Source organism: Saccostrea cucullata, unplaced genomic scaffold, assembly GCF_032062105.1.
Source record: "Saccostrea cucullata isolate Sc308-1 unplaced genomic scaffold, CSIRO_AGI_Scuc_v1 ctg34, whole genome shotgun sequence".
NCBI classification, from domain to species: domain Eukaryota; kingdom Metazoa; phylum Mollusca; class Bivalvia; order Ostreida; family Ostreidae; genus Saccostrea; species Saccostrea cuccullata.
The window spans coordinates 435,838-455,563 of NW_026933012.1; the positions used below are offsets into that span (position 1 = coordinate 435,838).

The window sequence follows — 19,726 nt, forward strand, 5'->3', positions numbered from 1 at the left end:
GTTTATGATTAAAAGTACCATATAGCATAAAATTCATTCATTTATAGGCCAAGATATCAAAATTTAAAGTGATTAATTGATAAATTAAAGTCTTAATCTTATCTTAAAACTCATGTCTGTGACGTATACTTTAAAAATAAGTAATATTTTGACATTAAGGGGCTAAAAACTAGGTTGGTAAGACAACAATCGACTAAATGCGAATTAATTTTTTCCCGGCTGAGAAGCCAAGCAATCAGTGAGTGGTTGGATTATAAATATTAGTACTAAGACAAAGAAAATCACGTATGATAATTATAAAGAGGCAGAATTGATTTAATGAATTTGATAAGTACTTTGCAATTAGATGCTGGTTTTTACATTTAAAGGTGTATGTGTTAAATTATATTAAGTTTTTCTTCCTAGAAAGACTTGGAGTTGATATATGCTAATGATTTATAACCGTCGTTGCTATCTATAACAACCGCTTGAAAGTGAGCGAAAATATAGCAATCGAAATTCCGTTCGTCTGCTGTGCTTTTAAGTACCAATCTCTTATCCGCAACCACTGAATGAAAGATTTAATGAGACTCTCGCTTTATTACATAATGATATTTTACTTTTTTGATGAAACTTATAGTGTAATTGTAACAAACACTATTCAAGATCAAAAGTCCATAAAACAATACAAGTTAGGAGCAGAGCAAACACAAACCTACAAAACATCAAAGGTGGGATCTGGTGCCATGGAGGAGTGAGCATCCGCTCCCGATCGGTCGCATCCGCCGTGTACTCCTTATCATGATCGGGCTTTGACACTAACATGTTTTTCGGGTCTTCCAGAGCAAAACATGGATTTTGCCGTTATAATCATATGGATGAGCGGGGATATCATTTAATGAGTTGAGTGTTCACAAAACAAGTTTTTTTTTCTGAATATTTTCTGTAAATATTACAATCTATACCTTAATTGAGAAGGTTAGTATTTTCAGTGTTCAAAAGCTATATTTCATCACACGTAGGACTCCGTAAGGTGCTATGTGCTTTCGTCTCTGGGACAATTCTTTATTTTCAAATAAAAAACCACAGGCACCTGACGTTACTTATTTTTCTTTTAATAAAAAAATATACATTGTGTACACATACCTAATAATAAACATATTAGGTATGTGTATATTTTTTTATTAAAAGAAAAATAAGTAACGCCAGGTGCCTGTGAAAAAAACTATTCCTTATATACAAGTTTCCTATTTAATAATGGAAGTATAAGTGAGTTTTATTTTAAGATCGTTTCAGAAATAGTTGGGTAAATTCTACACGCATTAAAAACTCTCCCGGGTAATTTTACATATAGTACTTAATAAAACAAAGTATATTTACATTCCGTCCATGATAAAAAGCTGTCCGATAAAAAGTATATACCAATAATATTAATAATAAGTCGAAAAATTTTTAATCAAAAGAATAAAAACCTAATTAAGTGAGATAACTCTGCTATTTTTCTATTTATATTTGACCATATTTGTTCCCACATTCTACTGTTGATTGCACATTTTACATCTATGTGGACATTGTTTTTGGATAAGCGGATTCCAATGACAGAAAACGTCCGGCCAGCGAGGGCAATGTGGATCATCCGTTTCTCCACAGTTGACTACAAAATAAAAACAGTTAACAATTTATTCTATTTATATTCATATTAGTTTGATTGTACTTTATTAAATCAATATAAGGTCATTTACATGATATTTTCATAAATGGATTTGTAAATGCAACAGCCTGGTTTAACACTTCTTATTCAAAATTGTTCATAGTATTTATTGTTACTGATTTATTCATTTTTGTTACTATTAAATAACAATTAATTCTTTTCTAATAAACCGTTGATGGAATTCCAAATATGTATTTTAAAAAAAATTAATCACTAAAATATTCCAGGAGTGGCACGATTGGAATAATGTAAAAGTAAAAGCTATATTGAACCTTATTTCCATTTACAAATCAATGCAAGGTTTCTTAAATTATTTTTTCTCTCATATTTTTTATGCTTTAAAATGTTGTTTACCTTCGCATGTATCGCCAGTATAGGGAGGAGAGCAGGAGCATTGACAAGTGTTTTCTTTGAGTGATCCGCCATTGTAGCATATCCTTCCGCCACAAAGAACTAAAAAAAATATTTATTTGTTACTAATTGAAATAAATATTAAATTTTGTAATTTAAAAAAGGTTCGTTTTAGGATATAATGTCTTATATTAGCCATAAACACGACGTTGGGGTTATACTTAAAGTTAATATCTCATACTGTGTCCTCTAGCGCAGCGTCCGCACATGTAGGGACACTCTTGATTGGCGTTAGGAAGAACCACACAGTGTTCTTTCTGATATTCTACTCCACAGGCAGCATTGTCGGTAAATGGACATCGCACTGAGAAAAGATGACGAGTTCAGATTAACTGAATATAACTGAGCTTTATTGTGATACTGTACATGTTGAAGATAAATTGTGTTTAGTTTTACAACTCTTCCATTAAATGAAAAGTGAAGAAATTTGAATGTTTGTATCTAAAAATGGGAAAAGAAGTAGAATATAAATTGATGTGGACAACATTTGAAAAACATTTGACATACGCAACGTTCATGTACTCATACTTTTCAGTTACATGCCTACTAATAATTTTTCAAGATATTCTTGAATTAAAATTATAGAACTAATTAGATGATTAGGACAAAAAATCAGCATACATCACCAGGGGCTTTGAAGAGATATCAAATGACAAAAATACTTGTGTTTGTCAATGAAAAATTAACACAAAATTATAGTTGTACAGTTCTTCAGAAGAGGTAAAAAAATCATTTGGGATAATAATAATATTTGCACCAAAGTAAATAACTGACGTTTTTAAATTGTACAAGACATAAGAAAAAAAAATGATGCGTTTGTTCTAAAAGAGGATTCCTTTAATGGTTTAAATTGAAGATCATGAATTGAGGATAACTAACTATTGTAATTTACAGAAATGTTATTATGATGGTAAGATATGGTCGTGTAAAGGTTACATGAATTTTCAAATGCATAACAGATACAAATTTTGCATGACAATTTCTATGTGTTTTTAAGAGAAGAACTAGTAAGTTGTTAGAACATGTTTCTTATCCCTTTCCTTGCAAATAAAATATGTTCAAAACAAAACAAAAAAAAAAACAAAAACAAAAACAAAAACAAACAAACAAACAAAACAAAGAATAAAAGATTGAAAATGTAATATTTACTTATCATTTTGTATAATTATACAAAATGATATTTAAATATCACATTTTAAATTAAAAAAAATATTTTTATAGACTGGATTGTTATGCACTTTTATGAATGGTAATTTCATTAAAGTATAACTTATTGAAGTAAATTTTCAAAAATCGAAAATCATGAAAACATAATAAATTCATTGTACAATTGTTACAGGTATATCTGCTCATGAACGATACGGTATTATTTGAAATGAATTTCATAGAAATGAAATGGACTAATTTATTGGCAGGAAATACACAGAAGACGTGAACTTGGAAATGTTGGAAAAGAAATGCGTATCGCATGCAAATCCCCCCCCCCATTTTTTTCTATATTCAATCTTTATATATTTTCTATAATTTTTAATTTGTTTCGTACAATTTTCTAATCTGCTTTTAAGAGCCTCTAATCTTTGAACTATGGGGAAAAAATCCTAAAATCTGCCGTGCGCTCTTGACATCACAAACACACAAACTTACGGATATCACAGTTTGGTCCTGCATATAACGAGCCACACTCGCATTGACAAGTCTCTGTATTTAGTGTTCCCCCATTGTTACACACTCTATCCCCGCAATCTGTTGGTTTAGAATGAAAAACGAGTTGCATGACTTATGATGATAAATAATTGAGATAAGATCTGATTTTCAAAAATACAAAACATACAATAAAATAAAATATAAAAAATATCCTTTTTCTGAATATTGTAACTATTATATATCCCGTATATAATAATAAGGGAAAAATTTCTTTTTAAATACGCATTACTTCGTTTTATTTGACTTGATATTCCCTATCTTACCACACTTTCCATTCCTGCACCTATGAGGACATGCCCCGCATCTTGCTCCTTTTGTGAAAGGGTGTGTGAAGCTTCGTAGTCTTTAGAATACATAGAAGATAATTCAGTAAAAAGGTCAATATGTAATAACTATAGTAAAAGAAGGACAGAAAGAAAATTATGAAGAGTGTATTTCTCAGACATGATGTGTTTTCCTTAATTAAATGAAGTATATACCCTGGAGCATAGTTACAGACGTAATATTTCTCGTATCGACTCCCGTCACATTCAGCAAATCCACAACCAACAAGGTAGGTACCATTATATGCAGCCTAAAAAGATCGTTTTCCGTTAAGTGATTTATGATTTACCAATCAATAGACAAAGGTAATTCATTTTTTTGCTTAGTTTATAATAGACATTGGTGATTAAATACTCTATTCATGTATAAAACCTATACTTGCATTTTTGTTTCTTTAGAAACTACTATATGTTTCAGTTTCTCATTGAGTCTTTTATAGGTGGTATAATGTGTAATGACCATATAAAATTAGTTACAATAGTAAATTATAGTTACGTATTGTAAATATTTTTGATGCACATTCTTCGATTTTCTCTAGATCTTCTTTTTTAAGCTTAAGTTCTTACAAAACAAATAAATTATATAAATTTGTTAAGTTATATTTAGATTTTCAAGATATATTTAGATTTGATGCTCATCTGTCATGCTCAACTCATAGTATCATTTTCTAGCTTCATGCAGTATCTCCATTTCCAATGAAACGTGAGTTAATGGAGATCATTCTTAAATGGTCATTTAACCAATACAAATTATGAGCAGAACCCATATGGACCTTAAAAAAATTGTAGATCATATGCAATGAAGGAATAAGCATCCTGTGTCCACCAACAACATCCGCCGTGCCCTCATTTTCTTAAATGAGTAATGTAACAAAAAAAAGATCGTAGACAATTCAGTGCAAAAATACCCGCCGAACAATTCGTAAAAAAGACATAAGACAGTCTTTGCATTAACCACATACAAATGTATATTGTATTTGCAAACAAAGCTATTGAATCAGTTACATAATTTGGGAAATTTTGGCCTTAATCGAGATCGTTGATAACCTTGCATCCTCAAATTATTTCTCAAAACTTCGATAGTAAAGAAAAAGTTTTGAAATATGTTATTGAGAAATAGTTCATATTCAATTTGGAGACATTGCTTTAAATTTGTCTAAATCTAAGTTAAAAATAGTATGACCTGTACGAAGTGTCCAATCGTTTCAGCAACATCAATAGTTTCTGGAATATAAGTCTTTGGATCAACGCCGTATTGCCAAATAAGGTTCTCATTCCACCATTCTTCCAACACAGTCGACCAGTTCGCATATCCTCCCGCCAAGTTTTGTCCAATTAATGTATGTTTTCCCAATGCTTTAAAGGAAAAAAAATCAAATTCCTTGATTAAAGGACTCAAGGATAAAACAACACAGACAGATTATAAAGAACTTTGAGCTAGGAATTTCCATTTTTAATCTAATTCATGATAAGAATTCATGTCATCAGAAAAAGAAGAATAAGAAGATGAAATAGGGGTTGTAATAAATTCCACTGACAATTTCACTTACATGGCACTGCTCTCATTTTATCATGGTATCTGCTACATTGATTCGCCCACTTTTGAGCAACAATGGCCAGTCTATCGTCCCATTTCTGAAGACAGAGAACATATAGTATATATTGCTATAAGGTGACTTGCTCACAGAAAGAAAGAGAACTCGTCATAGCTATTTTGCATGATCAACCTCATGGAAAATTGTCATCTATATACTAAGTACTTAAATGTATACGTCAAGAGTAAATCACTTTGAAATTTCTTTTGTCTCAATTAAGATTAAGAAAAAGCTACTTTATTAACCATATTTTTTATTTCTATTTAGAAACTTCTCTCTATTTTCTATTAGAAACATGTGCATATATGGTCCAAATGTTCTTTTTTAAGCAAAGTAATTTGTCTCATCTTTGGGATATTTCGATAGTTCTATTAGTACTCACCATGGTAAGAATGTCAGAAGCCTCTGGTAGTACATTGCCTCGGAGTTGATTATGAATTCTCACTATCTCCAACTTCTCCGCTTCTGACACACCGGATACATTCAAAAAAGGGTTATCAACATAACACATTGTGTGGTTGGAAAGTTTTTGATACTCTTCAGTGCACGTTACTATCTTGAAAAAAAATCAATTATCATTTCAGGTAAGTTAACGTTTGTAATATTATACAGAAATAATGTTATGTTTATATTTGATTTAAAAAAAACATGGTAAAACACAAATCATAAGATGCTAGGGATAATTTGTTTGCGATCAATATTAACTATGAAAAAAAAAAGATAGCTGTCCCGAAAAATGGCTTCAGATTTATCTTTTGAATAAATTGAGCTTCAAATCCTTCTCGAAGGTTTAATACAAGTGAAAAAACTCATGAGATACGATATTTCTAGAAAAAATCAACTTTTTACCTCGCTGTCAAATGCATCTGCCACAGTTTGAGGTACCCAGTTCCTAAATTGCACAGGTCCATGGAATGTTGTTAGGTTTTGTACTCTTTTAGGATGAAAGTCACCCTCACCAAACGGCGGAGTATTTATTGTATGGAAACTGAAAGAACTACTTTGCGATGTGTGGGTATCTGTTCCGCTGTTGGACACTTGTGGTTTCGGCGTTTCGGCTTTAAGGAATCCCTGGGATGGAAATATTCCTGGAGCATCGGGAAAATTTTGAGTAATTGAGGACTGCTTGTTTCTCTCACTTTGTGTTTGAAATACAGTATTTATATCGGTACCATGTGCTTCGTTTACCCTGTATTTTTCGGGAAGTATGAAATTTCTTGGATAAATAGGTCTTCCCATTGATGATGGCGTAAAGGGACTTTGAAATACCGGCGGTGTAAGTAAAGGCCCTGGTTTATTTTTTATCGCCTGGTCTGTTTTTACTGATGAAAATGATTTTTGAAAGAAACTATGATCATTAGCACTAGGTGTCAGCCTTGATCCATCAAAACTGCTTGTGCTGAAAGAATGGCTCTCAGAAGCAGCATGACTACCCTGCGAAGTTGGGTGCCTTTGGTTATTTGCTTCAATTTTATGAGTCTGTGGTTTAAAAAGTCCCTTTAAATCCTGCTGTCCCTGAACTGTATCAATAAAAGGCTTACCCTGATTCAGAATTCGTTGATGACTTTGAAGGCTTTGAATTATTGGTTGTCCTGGAATTATTGCATTTCCATGTTCACCTTCGAACAACAAACTTCGCTGACGACTTTGGTTGTTTTGAGGCTCTTGTTGACCTAGTGTCATCGAATGTTCTTGCTGAACTGGAAATCCATGTTGACCTAGATGGTCTCGAAAGACAGGATTTCCATGCTGAACACTAGATATCGGAGACCCTTGTTGATCTTGAAAGAATGAATGATCCTGTCTTCTTTGAATCAACTGGTTGCCCTGTCGACCTTGAATTTTGGAGTGTTCCAGACTTTGAAAGTTTGGGGGTCCTTGTTGACTTTGACGAACTGATTCATGGAGTTGACTTTGAAAATTTGAAGATCCCTGTTGACTTTGAAGAACTGATTCATGGGGTTGACTTTGAAAATTTGGAGGGCCTTGTTGACTTTCAGTTATTGAATGGTGAGGTTGACCTGGAAAATTTGGGGGGCCTTGTTGATTTTGAATTATTGGATGGTGAGGTTGACCTGGAAAATTCGGGGGGCCTTGTTGATTTTGAATTATTGGATGGTGAGATTGACCTGGAAAATTCGAAGGTCCTTGTTGACTTTGAATTATTGGATGTTGAGGTTGACCTGGAAAATTTGAGGGTCCTTGTTGACGTTGAAGATTGAGACGATGAGGTTGATCTTGAGTTACTAAGCTTCCTGATTGAGATTGAAGAAATGGATGGTGAGGATTTTGTTGACCCTGATTTGAGTTTCTCTGCTGACCTCCGAAAGAAGAGTGTCTCTGTTGTAAGTTATGAATTGGTTGAGAAATTGGTGATTGTGAATTTGTTGTACTTCCAGAGGACACGAAATGTTCCACAAATTTTTTTCCAAAATTGTCCGATTTAAAAGCTCCATTGCCCTGTCTTGTCGATGGTAGTTGGTTTTCTCTGGTGAAATGGCTATTTGACTGCAAGTTGGATGGATTCGCGAACAAATCGAAATTGTGTGGATCATTGGGTTCCCCAAAAGAACCAAACCTGGATAAACCTAACACAATAAAACTAAAATGAAATCAATTTAAGTATCTCTACAGGAGGCTCGTAATAAAAAATACAATGAAATGGTATACTTCGCTACAAATTAACTTTAAACAAGTTTTCTGTAAAGGGCAAGGAATACAAAAAATTGTCAAGCGTGTAAAACAATGACAAATGCATTCCATTAACCGAATTGTATTGCATTTTGTCTTGGTAATTAATGTTTACCTATAGCAACTGCTGTTATCAAGAAGCGTGCAAAAACTGTACAAATAAATTAAATGCGTAATGGGCATATTTCCCAGTGACATTTTTGCTTAAAAATGTCATTGCTTTGAATCTTACCTTGGTGATTGTTCGATGAAGAGGATGAAGATGAAGATGAAGAAGAGGATGAATGAGAACGTGAAGAGCTTGCAATCTGTGATAGTGTGTCACGTAACAGCGCCACCAATAACAGACCAGTTATCCATTTCATCATCTCATTCAGGGAACCCTCAGGGAAGTGTCTCACTTGTATGGTACAAAGCCCTGTACCACTAAACACATTGAATACAAAATACGAATGTGCATGGGATCGTGATCTTTGTTTAAGTTAAGGAAACATACGTAATTGTCTCTCTCTCTGATGAATTAAGTTCTTTTAAATGTTAACTCTAATAATAGCTTGCACTGTTTTAAAGAAAACATTTCCATATACAAAGGTAAATCTGAGGGCAGATGTAATTCACTTTTTCAACAAGTGTTAAATTTTTGAAAACAGCTTTTGCTCTAATTAAGTTAAATGAGCTGGAAGTACTTTACAGAAGTATATATATGTTTAAACAATGATTTTAATGTTTTATCTAGAAAACAAAGCATTTAAAAAAATCTAAAACGATATTTACGAAGAAAAAAAGAATTAAAACAGCTAATTCTTTTGAATTTCATTATCATCATAGTTAATGCTTTCATATATATATATATATATATATATATATATATATATATATATATATATATATATATATATATATATATATATATATATATATATATATAATTTTGATAAAAAATTTTTCTAATATTAGCGTTTAAAAAGAATTTAATTTTGTTAAATTATAATATGAAAATTAATGCTGGAGCTGAAAAACAGTAATCAGTTTAAAATGAAAAAAAAAATAAATACATAAAATAATTATATCAATATGCTGTGTAAGAAAGTAATGTATTTTTCTGCAATAGCTGCAACCGGTAATCCACATGCTTAAAAGCAAAGATATAATTTATTCTATATTTATTCTGTATAAAAAGATACCATATTCACTAGATGTAAGTATGGCAAATATAGAATTATTTATTGACGACGGATTTTTCCGTTATTTCCCGATCATGAAAAGGAGCACATGGCGTTTGTGACCTGTCGGCAGTGGATGCTCACTCGTCCATGGCACCTGATCCCACATCTGATGTTTTGGAGGTCCGTATTTGTGCTGCTCCTATTTCGTATTGTTTCATGGACTTTTGGTCTTGAATACTGTTCGATATCTCCATATGTTTCATAAAAAACTTATGATTGAAAAGGACTAGCATTGCACAAGAAATCTACACTGGTTGTTTGGAAAGCCAGCTGAAATCAAAGCTGATATGACATGATATGGATTTTAGTATGTAATATTCTCTATGTATGTACCAAATTTTTGTCATATCCTCCGACTAAAAGAAGGGGTCTAAAAGTCTTTGAGGTCATCTGTATGGCGGGTTTATAACTATATTCACGTACGTATTGTTCGGAGAGAGAATGTAATATTTCAAAGTACATTCACTTTCTTTATCTGAATAATTTAGAAGATAGTATCTTCTCGCTGGGTATATAAGATAAAACATTTGCAACTGCTGTGCAAAAATTACTCAATCCACTTACCAAGATTAATTCAATGCTTAAAAACTATTATAAATTCTATCAATTTGATTGAAATTTTCATTATAAAAGCTGTCTCATAATTTCTATCAATTTGGTCTATGATGATTTAAAAAGGTCGATATAAAATACAAATAAGACAATGTACAAAACTATTCTATTTTGTTTTTTGAAACTTTACAAAAAACTTTCCTCTCAACAGCAATAAAAGTTTGATGATAAATAAATACAAACAGTCTTTAAAATAAAACAACGAATCTGATTTTCCAAACAAAAACAATTTTCTGCGTTTTTCATATATAAGATAGTGGACTGACTGCACCTCTGTATGTTTCAAAGGGTTCAAATGCTCCTTAAAGATCAATTTCATTTGAAACTAAACGATAAAGTTTTTGTTAAGTAAAAAAAATATTGAAAAAATAAATTGAAGAAAATATATTATATATAAATAATCATTAAGCGATAATTTCCGCAAAAAAGGGCCTTGTATCGAGTCAATCGGTGTTTATTGCACAAATATTTCATTATCAAAAACCCAAGATTATTAAATTTCACCGAGAAACCTTATATCGCACTTTCTGGAAGTGGATAAACAATCCATTGCTTGTGAGTGATTACATTTCGAAATAAATGATTGCGTAAGTATAAGATTAATCATCGAATTTTGAATTTTGATTTCTTAAACGAATGAATGAAATTAGGGAGAGACAGGTAGCCCATTAAAAGGGGGGTAATTATAAGACATCTTGTTCAATATTTGTTGTAATGTTCATTTTTATGTATCCAAAAATTGCAAATTTCAATAAAATTAGAAAAAAATATTGGATCAGAGCTTTAAGTTAGCTGCATTACAAAATCGCTACATGTATAAACAAAATGAAATTATATAATGTATTCTACATGTGTGTGTGTGTGTGTGTGTGTATATATATATATATATATATATAGACACAAAATAAAAATGTCATTTTCACAAAAATGTGTAATTTCTTATCTCTTTTGTATATTTATTTAAGTGAAAGGTGCACTGAATTCTACAATAAACATATAACATGAATTTAAATAACTTAACAGAATTATTTTTTCGCAATTCTGTAATCCATCATTGATGATTAAGACGTATTATCTTGCGAGAAGATGCGAGAAAATGCAAAAAAAAAAATGGACAATGGACAATTGTTTTTCCTTAATTTACTTCTTTACCTTTAATTTATACGTTTCATTCATTTGGTATTATTGACACCGTCCTTATGCAGTAATATATCATTATCACTGCACATGTGAGTTAATTTCGCCCAGTTCATTCGATTTGCAAGAGTATGCTGTACGTAGGAAAAAATTATTTCTTAAACGAAACAAGCTTTTGACAAATAGTTAGATTATACATTGTTATCCCATTTTGATAATTCTGATTGCCATGAATTTGTCTGTGAAAGTCGACTGTCCTCAGGTAAAGTGTTGACTGTTCTCTTTCATACAAATTGGAAGACCATCATTTTTCAGACCATGTAGTCTATTTTTGATTATTTATCTATTTTGGGGTTTTTACCTTCACTCGATCATGACAAGGGACACAAGACTGGTGTACCTGGCCAATAGATGCATGCTTCTCCATCTCTTCTTTGAGAGATCAGTGTTTGAAATCCCCACAATTTCGATTGTTTAAAAACATTTTTAGTATCTTCACATTTCAATTAAAAAAACATCAAAGTTCAGACGTACCCGTTGTATTTTAGTAGTATACGTTTCAAGAATTCACCTGTATACAATACTTTACTATCCCACAAACGAGTTATATTTATCTTTAAGAAACAACATCATGTTACGATTTTAATATTAGAAGTAGCATATACAAATGTGTCAAAACTTTCAAAAGAATTTAAATTTTATGAACCAAACACGATTTGCCAGATTTATCGAAATCGTTTGAAATAAAACATAACTCAAAAGATATATAATCCCCTGAATTATAATGCAAACATAAAAGGATTAATAAATATTTGGAAATAAGTTTATTTTAAAACTTTGTTCAAAACTTTACAATGAATAAATAAAACAATTTCTTTAGATTGTTATACAATATTACTCATTTACATTCAATCAATTGTAGAAGTGTCATTGGTAGAATTTTAACTTCACAGACAAATACTTCTCTGTTTAAAACATTATCTTATCAATTGCCTTAATATTTTAGAAGTTAAATGTAAAAAACGGAAGATTTGGAAATGTAATTTGTACTCTTTAGATGTTTTCTGCAAATGTAAATCACTTGTAAATGAATCTGAATTCCTCCCCTTTTTATCTACAGGATACACAAAAAACAAGTTCCAAAGTGTGCCTGTATTGAACTAGAAAGCATAAGACTTTGCTAACAGGTTAAGTCAACCAAGCTTAGATATTGAAATATTATTATAACAATTACAATTATTGATTAAAACAATCACTTTTTATGAAACATGAAATTTTCAAACTTGGGAAAAAATGTGCAGAAGATGATGCTAAAATTGAACCTTAGTATTTATCACTCTGCAGTACCTTAACCATGGGCTTTGTTCACAGAGTCCACATTTATTTCTTGCATGATATGTGTGCGTTTGAAAACTTCAGATACATGTACATCATATAAACTTAGATAGCCTAGCTCACGAACCTAAGAATGTAAGCGCTTGGTCTATACTTGTAAGGTCAAGCCATACCACATATAATCACATTTTTGACGTGTCTTTAAAACTACTCCTTTAAACAACATAAATATATAAAAGCAATTGTCTTCTTCAGATAAAGAGTAATATTTCAATTGCTAAGTTTAAAAAATGGAATTATGTTTTTAATAATATAGTGCAAATAAATACAAAACAAAGAAGTGAAAATAATGTGGTTTGTAGCCCTCGTCTTTTCTGCACCATTCCTGGTCATTAATCTGTAAAAATATTTAAAAAGGGTATTTTAACAAATGGATATCGATGGCGGTCTATTTAATGCATGTAGACATTTTAATTCATTTATTGATTAACAAGAAAATTTTGCATTTGGATCCCCACAGTAAATCTGAGTCTTACTTCTAAGGGCAGATTCCACAGCGTTGGGGGCACTGTTCGGGAACATTAGCATACTTTTTACAGTAGCTCTTAGGCCAAGCAAGACAGCTTTTCCCGTCCGGCTTGCTGCAGTCAGCTGTCAAGAATTATAATCATTGATAAACATTTGCATTCAAGTAATTCAATTTCATTTAACAATGCAATATAATATGAAAAAGAGAAATTGCATCGATTTTTTTGTCAAAATTTCTTTTCTTTGCAGATTTAGAAGATTTATAATATGAATTTACTCATGACTACAGAAAAATCCTACCATCATCGCATGTAGGGGGTACATAGGGTGGGGCACATGCACATTCACACGTGTCTGTGTTGAGTGTTCCTCCGTTACTACAAACCTTCCCATCACATGGAGCTGAAAGTATCGCAAAAACGCGTGTAAGTATTTAGTCAAGGAAAATATTAGATTCTCAAACTCCCCAAGATGATTATAAGTACATTGTAGTAATTTTGCGTCCACAATAAACAAGCCATTAATTTAATTATTATTCAATTTATGCTCTACAATCTTGGCTGCTTAAACTTAAGACATGAGATATGGTTTTCGAAATCAAATGCAATACAACAGCAACCACATTGCTCTATACTTACGATCACAAAGTCCACACATCACTGGACACATTTCTGATCTAACGTTGGAGAATCTGTCGCATTCTTTACAGGACAGGGATCCGCCCATACTTCCACACTGGGGAATGTCGTTCCCATTTTTACCGTACTTCTTTTTACATTCCTCTAGAAAAAAAGGGATATATATGTTACATTAGCATCTTATGTAAAATAGTTGTACTTATAATGGAGATAAGGTTACGATCAAAGCTATTGCTATAATGAAGCACTTTTGAAACGCTTCAGTCAAGACGTGCATGGATAATTAAAACTTTTTAAATTCTTAAAGTTTTTATTCCTTGAAAACTGTGAGGCTGACGAATTATTTTCTCAAGCAAGTAATTTGAATATTACAACAATGATACGAATATAAATAATTAATTAACATTTTTAAATGAAAAAATAAGTTTTTTTTATCAAGATAATTTTTTCACATCACACATATTAACAAACATTTTTATCATGTACCTCGACTAGCTCTTTCTCCGGAATATTTACATCCATGTTTTGATGTAAAGGCGTTCTTATTTCCTGTTTTAGATGCTCCATATTTGCTTGCTTTCTTTGCTTTCTTTCCTGAAAGATGCATTGATATCATTCCATCATAGTAAATTAATGTTTAACAGGGAGTAGCAAATTATTACCGTAACATTCTGTTAACTGTATAATGATTTGTTTAAAAAAATATAAATACAGAAGTGTGAATTTCGAAAATTGATTTTTCTGTAGCTCCTATTAAGAATAGTTTTTAAAAAAAAAAAATAGATTATCTTTAATGTGCAATGCAGGATTTTGAAGTATTGATTTATGATCAATGTTAATTGTATGCTTCTGTATATTTTTTTTTCCAGTGATGTGCTTCTAAGATTGCCACATCTTGTGTCATCTTCTTAATTGATTTCAAGTTTGCAATCTAATAAAGTATTCAGTAATAATAAATCGAGTTTAACAGAATTTAGAATGTATTCTTGTATTAAATGTCAAAGTTTTTTTTTTATATAATATATTGAATTAACGTTTAGCTTTATAATCATACGAATAATCTGAATATATAAGTATGTAGCTATAGCCCTGTAATAGAAGGTATTGCATATGTTACATGTATAACGTTATATAGTTTTAGTGTAATACATGTAATTTAATCTCTATTCACTAGAAAGTAACTGAAATGTAACAATAACATAAGTATTAAGTTGTTCTATGACCCATACCTGTAGACTTGCACTTTCCACACATGTAGGGACAGTCAAACGGGACATTGGCGTAATGATCACAAAGATCAGCCGTCCATGTTTTCCCGCAGACCCACATATCCTCATCGGGACAGGAAACTAAAAAAACAACAATTCCTCAGAGTACATTTTAGTGAATGCACAAAAAGTTCAAACAGATTTACAGACAGAGGGAAAATGGGGTTATTCTGCCATATGTAAAACTTACGTTGCTCGCATGATGGTCCGGTGTATAATTTCTTGCATTCACATTCACATGTTTCTACATTTAATTTCCCGCCATTATCACACTTTTTGCCGCCACAATCTGCATATAATAGAATGGGTTTGTTGTATTTTTTGTTAAATTGAATTAAATGGACATTATTAGAAAATTAACCATCGAATACAAAACTCTTCTTATTAACCTTACCACAAAGTCCATTTTTGCAGAAATTAGGACACTTGCTACACCGTTTACCCTGTGTGTATGGTTTGCCTAAATCTGATTGTCTGCAAAATAAATTTTAAAAAATATGTGAGAAACTTCATTGACTTTTGCAGTCTAAGTATAACTTTTAAAGATACCCTTGCCTGTTATTATGTTTTTAAACACGAATTACAGATAGCTGCATTACCCCGCAGCGTAGTTGCAGACATAGTATCTCTTGTAACGGAAAGGATCATCGTCGGTGTAAGCATATCCGCAACCAACCAGGTACGTACCATTCTGTGCCATCTGTATAAGAATAAATACCAATTTACTTAAAGGTACTAGAATCTAAACCTTGTATACTTATATATCAAATATGGTTCTGTGCATATTGTGTTGATGCTTCTTCTTTATTGTATTATTAACTTGAAGATGAAGCTTTTCATTACAATGTTTGTACTAAATACCAATTCTAGTGTACAGTTGTCAAACCTGTGTAAAATGGCCGACTTTAAGCCACCCATTAAAACCAAGATAGGTATCGGGCTCCGGTCCATACTTCCACATCTCAATTTCGTCCCACCACATCTGAATAGCCACTGTCCAGTTTGGCTGTCCACCAGCTACATTCTGACCAACGGTTGTACTCCCTAGTGCTAATATACAGTATATACAAGGACATCAATTATTCTTATGCTTTAATCATGAAAATTTACGAAAGTTTGAATGAACATGCCCTTCAGTACTTAAGAGATATTAGTATACGTACAAGGAATAGTTCGGACTTTGTCGTGTTGGTTTGTACACTGTTTTGCCCACTTCTCGGCAACTTCAGCCAATCGATCGTCCCATAGCTAAAAAGCATTGAAAAGATCTTGATTTTGATCTGTAGATGTATACTCTTTTATTAATATTATCCTTATAAAATCTTATTGTCCGAGGTTCTATCTAAGTCGACACAAATCTTTTTTACTTCTCTTATATATAGAATGTCTTAAACTCTTTCGGTTCTTTGTAAAGGAAAAATATCCAAGTTAAAGAATTAAAAGCAAATGTAGGTCGTTCCGTTTTATTAGAAATTAGCTATTTTAATTACATTACATGACTAAATTCTGATGAAATGGTAAAAGGAAATTAACAACCACTAAATATCAAGCATGTAATTATGTGCAATGTGGTTCCTGAATTTTGCTAATATTCATTAAGAATGACGACCCAGTATACAGTGATTACGTATTTAGTGAGAAGAGCTAGGTCCTGGTCCTAGCAATAAGAATTCGACTACAGGGATCATCCGTGTATCCACTGATATTAGCTCTGCATATTCATGATGTGCTGATGAATGAAGCTACTAACATCAATCAGTTAAATAACACGTAGAATGCCTTCCAAGCACCAATGTCTGAAGGAAAGACCTATTGTAGGATTATCATTAACAAATGGATCAACAAAAAAAATCAAGTTCTGAACAAATTTAATGACCCCTGAATTAAGTTTATTAAAGTTTTTCCTTCGCTAGATATAGACTATTAAGGTTCATTGACCCTCTAATATGAGAGTTACCTCTTACTAGAAATGATAACTACTTCATTAAAACAAAGGTCGAGTAAAAAGATAATTTTTTGACAAATTTTGCCTCACAAGGTTAGCACTATCTGGCCATTCCTAATCTTTTAATAGATTTCTTTCGGAAAATCATCGGTGTTAAAGCATATAGGAGGAAGTGGGGGGGGGGGATAAAGAACATTATGGTAGTTTAGGAGAAATAAAAAGATTACCATAACCGGGAGATCAGTAGCTGGGGGTTCGATGCTTCCTCTTAACATGTTGTGCTGTTTGACAATTTCCAATTTTTCCGTTTCAGAGACACCCCAGCGTATAGCTTTTCCCTTGTCCTTCTTACACATTGTATGTCCTGGAATATCTCGGAATTCTTCTCTGCATGAGGAAACCTGGCACAAATATCAAGTAAAAATTGTAACCTTTTATAAACTGAATGTTCTGTACCTGCTCATTTTCGTTAACTTATTGAAAATTCTTTTAATGTTACGAAAGGTAAGCTAATGTCATTTGAACTTTTTAGAAAAAATAAATGAACTAGTTCTAGAAAACAACCAAATTGAATAATTTTCTTTAGTATTTTTCCTTTAACTCATGTGTTTGATAATTGCCAAAAGGTTTTATTCTAGTGTTAGATTACTAGTAGCTGTAACTTGTAACTTACATCGCTGTTTGGGGAAACTTGCTTAATTTTAACGGCGGATCCAGTGGTCTTTTTCTCGGAAGGTGGAGGTGCGTCTGGTTTCTGTGGCTTAGCAAAGAGCTGTTTAAAATCAGGAGTTGATGGAAAATACTTCATAAGGTATCGAAACAGACTATTAAAATCTAGCGGGAAAAAAGAACAAAAAATAACAAAATGGGTCAATCTTTTTGTTTATAATGGTTTTTTTTTACCTTTCTATCTTGATATTAGTACTTGTTAGTACTTATTTTTGATTAAGTTTTACTTACCCAGTCTCGGTGCTACAAGATAGGAAAATGATATGTGTTAATGTTAATATTGACAGTTCGGATAGAAAAAAAATATATTAAATATTCTAAAGATTTCATGATATTTACGAAAACACATACCTTTCTTTTCTTTTTTCTCATTTGTTTTAGGATTTCCAAGCGAAGTTTCAAACAGGGCAATCACAATTAATAACAGGATAAAATATCTCATATTTGTAAAATATACCAACAGCGTTTTAGAGGAATATATCTTAAAATGTTCACGAATCCGCAATGAAACGAATTATAAGTTCCAGAAAAGATCGAATTTAATTAAGAAATTAATTGTATGTAGTCCCTGGGCGTTAATACATCTGTTGTTATGATGTAATAGAAACCTTTGTACCTATGTCTACAAAGATTTTGGTTTCTGATCCGCACCAGTGGCTGCATTTTATGACAGCGCCTTTGCAGTTGCGTGAAAGTGTAGCAAAGATTGATGTTTAAAACAAAAAAAATCAGGCGACCTTGTAAACAGCTCTCTGGCGAGAGAAAAAACTGATTAACATAAATTAAAGACGCCCATTTTGCATGCTTTAGATCATTTTAAATTTGTGAACGATTTTTTTTCATTTGACCAATCATTACAGAAATATACAGCGGGTGTGACCGCTCGAGAGGAGATGCTTACTCTTCTATATCACTTGATCCACACCTGATGATTCAGAGGTTCCTATGCACTATCCTCAACATCACTGGACCTTTGAGCTTAATCACTGATAAAGTTCTTCATATAAGTTTATCTTGTATATGAAATTTATTTAAATAGGAGCAATATACATGCGAGAGCTGTCCAAATAAGTTTTGAACACAAAATATGGAGATTACAAATAGCATTCAAGCTCAAAGTTTATTAAACAATACAAATAGGGACCAGAGCTAATATGGACCTCTAAAACATCAGAGGTGGGATCAGGTGTCTTGAAGGAAAAAGCATCCTTAGACGATCTGTCACACCCGCAGTGTTCCTTGTCTTGATCGGGTAAATGGAAAAATCCTTAGAACTTTCGGTGTGTAAATAATGGGCTAACAATGCAATTAGTATAAAAAAAAGTTAAGTCAGTATTTGACCCCAGAACTTTCGGTGTGTAAATAATGGGCTAACAATGCAATTAGTATAAAAAAAAGTTAAGTCAGTATTTGACCCCAGTGATAGATTGCATTTCTTAATAAGGTCATTGTAGCGACCATGGAACTTGCAAAATGCTGGCTTCAAACAAGACTGTCGACATCCTTGTTTTAAACAACTTAATATTTAATAGCTTGCCTTGTTTTAAAAATTGAAAAGGGTATATTGTTTTATGAATAAGGAGAATTCACGAATTCATACCGTTCATTATAAAGTTTTGTTGATAAGTTACCATGGCATCAGCCGACTAGTATTTTTATAAATATTTGCCATATAATAGAATGCGCTTTTTGTTACTGAAAATTATTTACACTATATATGTTCAGTCACAAATTATGAAGGTGCGAAAATAATTGATGTGGTAAAGGATTGTTAGGAAAATACTTTGTTTTGGGTGTACAGAAGTAAGGTACAATTACATTTATCACTCACTTTTCAAATTCGTCAAAAAAAACCAAACCATTTGTTCCATTACTACTTCCTCTGGTTTATTAT

The 19,726-nt window shown here is 31.9% G+C and overlaps 3 protein-coding genes across 6 annotated transcripts in view; all 3 read right to left on the reverse strand.

Annotated features, from left to right (window-relative positions):
- Nucleotides 1–19,726, reverse strand: part of LOC134236909 (protein SCO1 homolog, mitochondrial-like) — a 176,459-nt gene that overhangs the window by 142,144 nt on the left and 14,589 nt on the right. The window lies entirely within an intron of this gene.
- On the reverse strand, nt 1,512–8,878 carry LOC134236904 (uncharacterized). 2 transcript variants are annotated; one of them, XM_062719067.1, is made up of 12 exons: nt 8,647–8,878; nt 7,934–8,311; nt 6,573–7,816; nt 6,106–6,279; nt 5,679–5,763; nt 5,312–5,484; nt 4,285–4,379; nt 4,069–4,148; nt 3,746–3,844; nt 2,283–2,405; nt 2,045–2,143; nt 1,512–1,633 (listed from the first exon to the last, which is right to left on the reverse strand). In XM_062719067.1, exons 1-12 carry the CDS (start codon nt 8,780–8,782, stop codon nt 1,515–1,517), a joined length of 2,805 nt encoding a protein of 934 aa, XP_062575051.1. In that variant the 5' UTR covers nt 8,783–8,878; the 3' UTR covers nt 1,512–1,514. The 2 variants fall into 2 exon arrangements, with proteins under 2 accessions (XP_062575051.1, XP_062575050.1); XM_062719066.1 differs by having other exon boundaries at nt 6,573–8,311; nt 8,647–8,877.
- Nucleotides 12,197–18,447, reverse strand: LOC134236905 (uncharacterized). 3 transcript variants are annotated; one of them, XM_062719070.1, is made up of 15 exons: nt 18,184–18,447; nt 18,064–18,075; nt 17,777–17,937; nt 17,331–17,504; nt 16,322–16,406; nt 16,045–16,208; nt 15,758–15,858; nt 15,553–15,632; nt 15,349–15,447; nt 15,120–15,239; nt 14,377–14,475; nt 13,891–14,034; nt 13,553–13,654; nt 13,261–13,375; nt 12,197–13,121 (listed from the first exon to the last, which is right to left on the reverse strand). In XM_062719070.1, exons 1-14 carry the CDS (start codon nt 18,272–18,274, stop codon nt 13,263–13,265), a joined length of 1,545 nt encoding a protein of 514 aa, XP_062575054.1. In that variant the 5' UTR covers nt 18,275–18,447; the 3' UTR covers nt 12,197–13,121; nt 13,261–13,262. The 3 variants fall into 3 exon arrangements, with proteins under 3 accessions (XP_062575054.1, XP_062575053.1, XP_062575052.1); XM_062719069.1 differs by having other exon boundaries at nt 14,377–14,484; nt 18,184–18,444; XM_062719068.1 differs by lacking the exon at nt 18,064–18,075 and having other exon boundaries at nt 14,377–14,484; nt 18,172–18,444.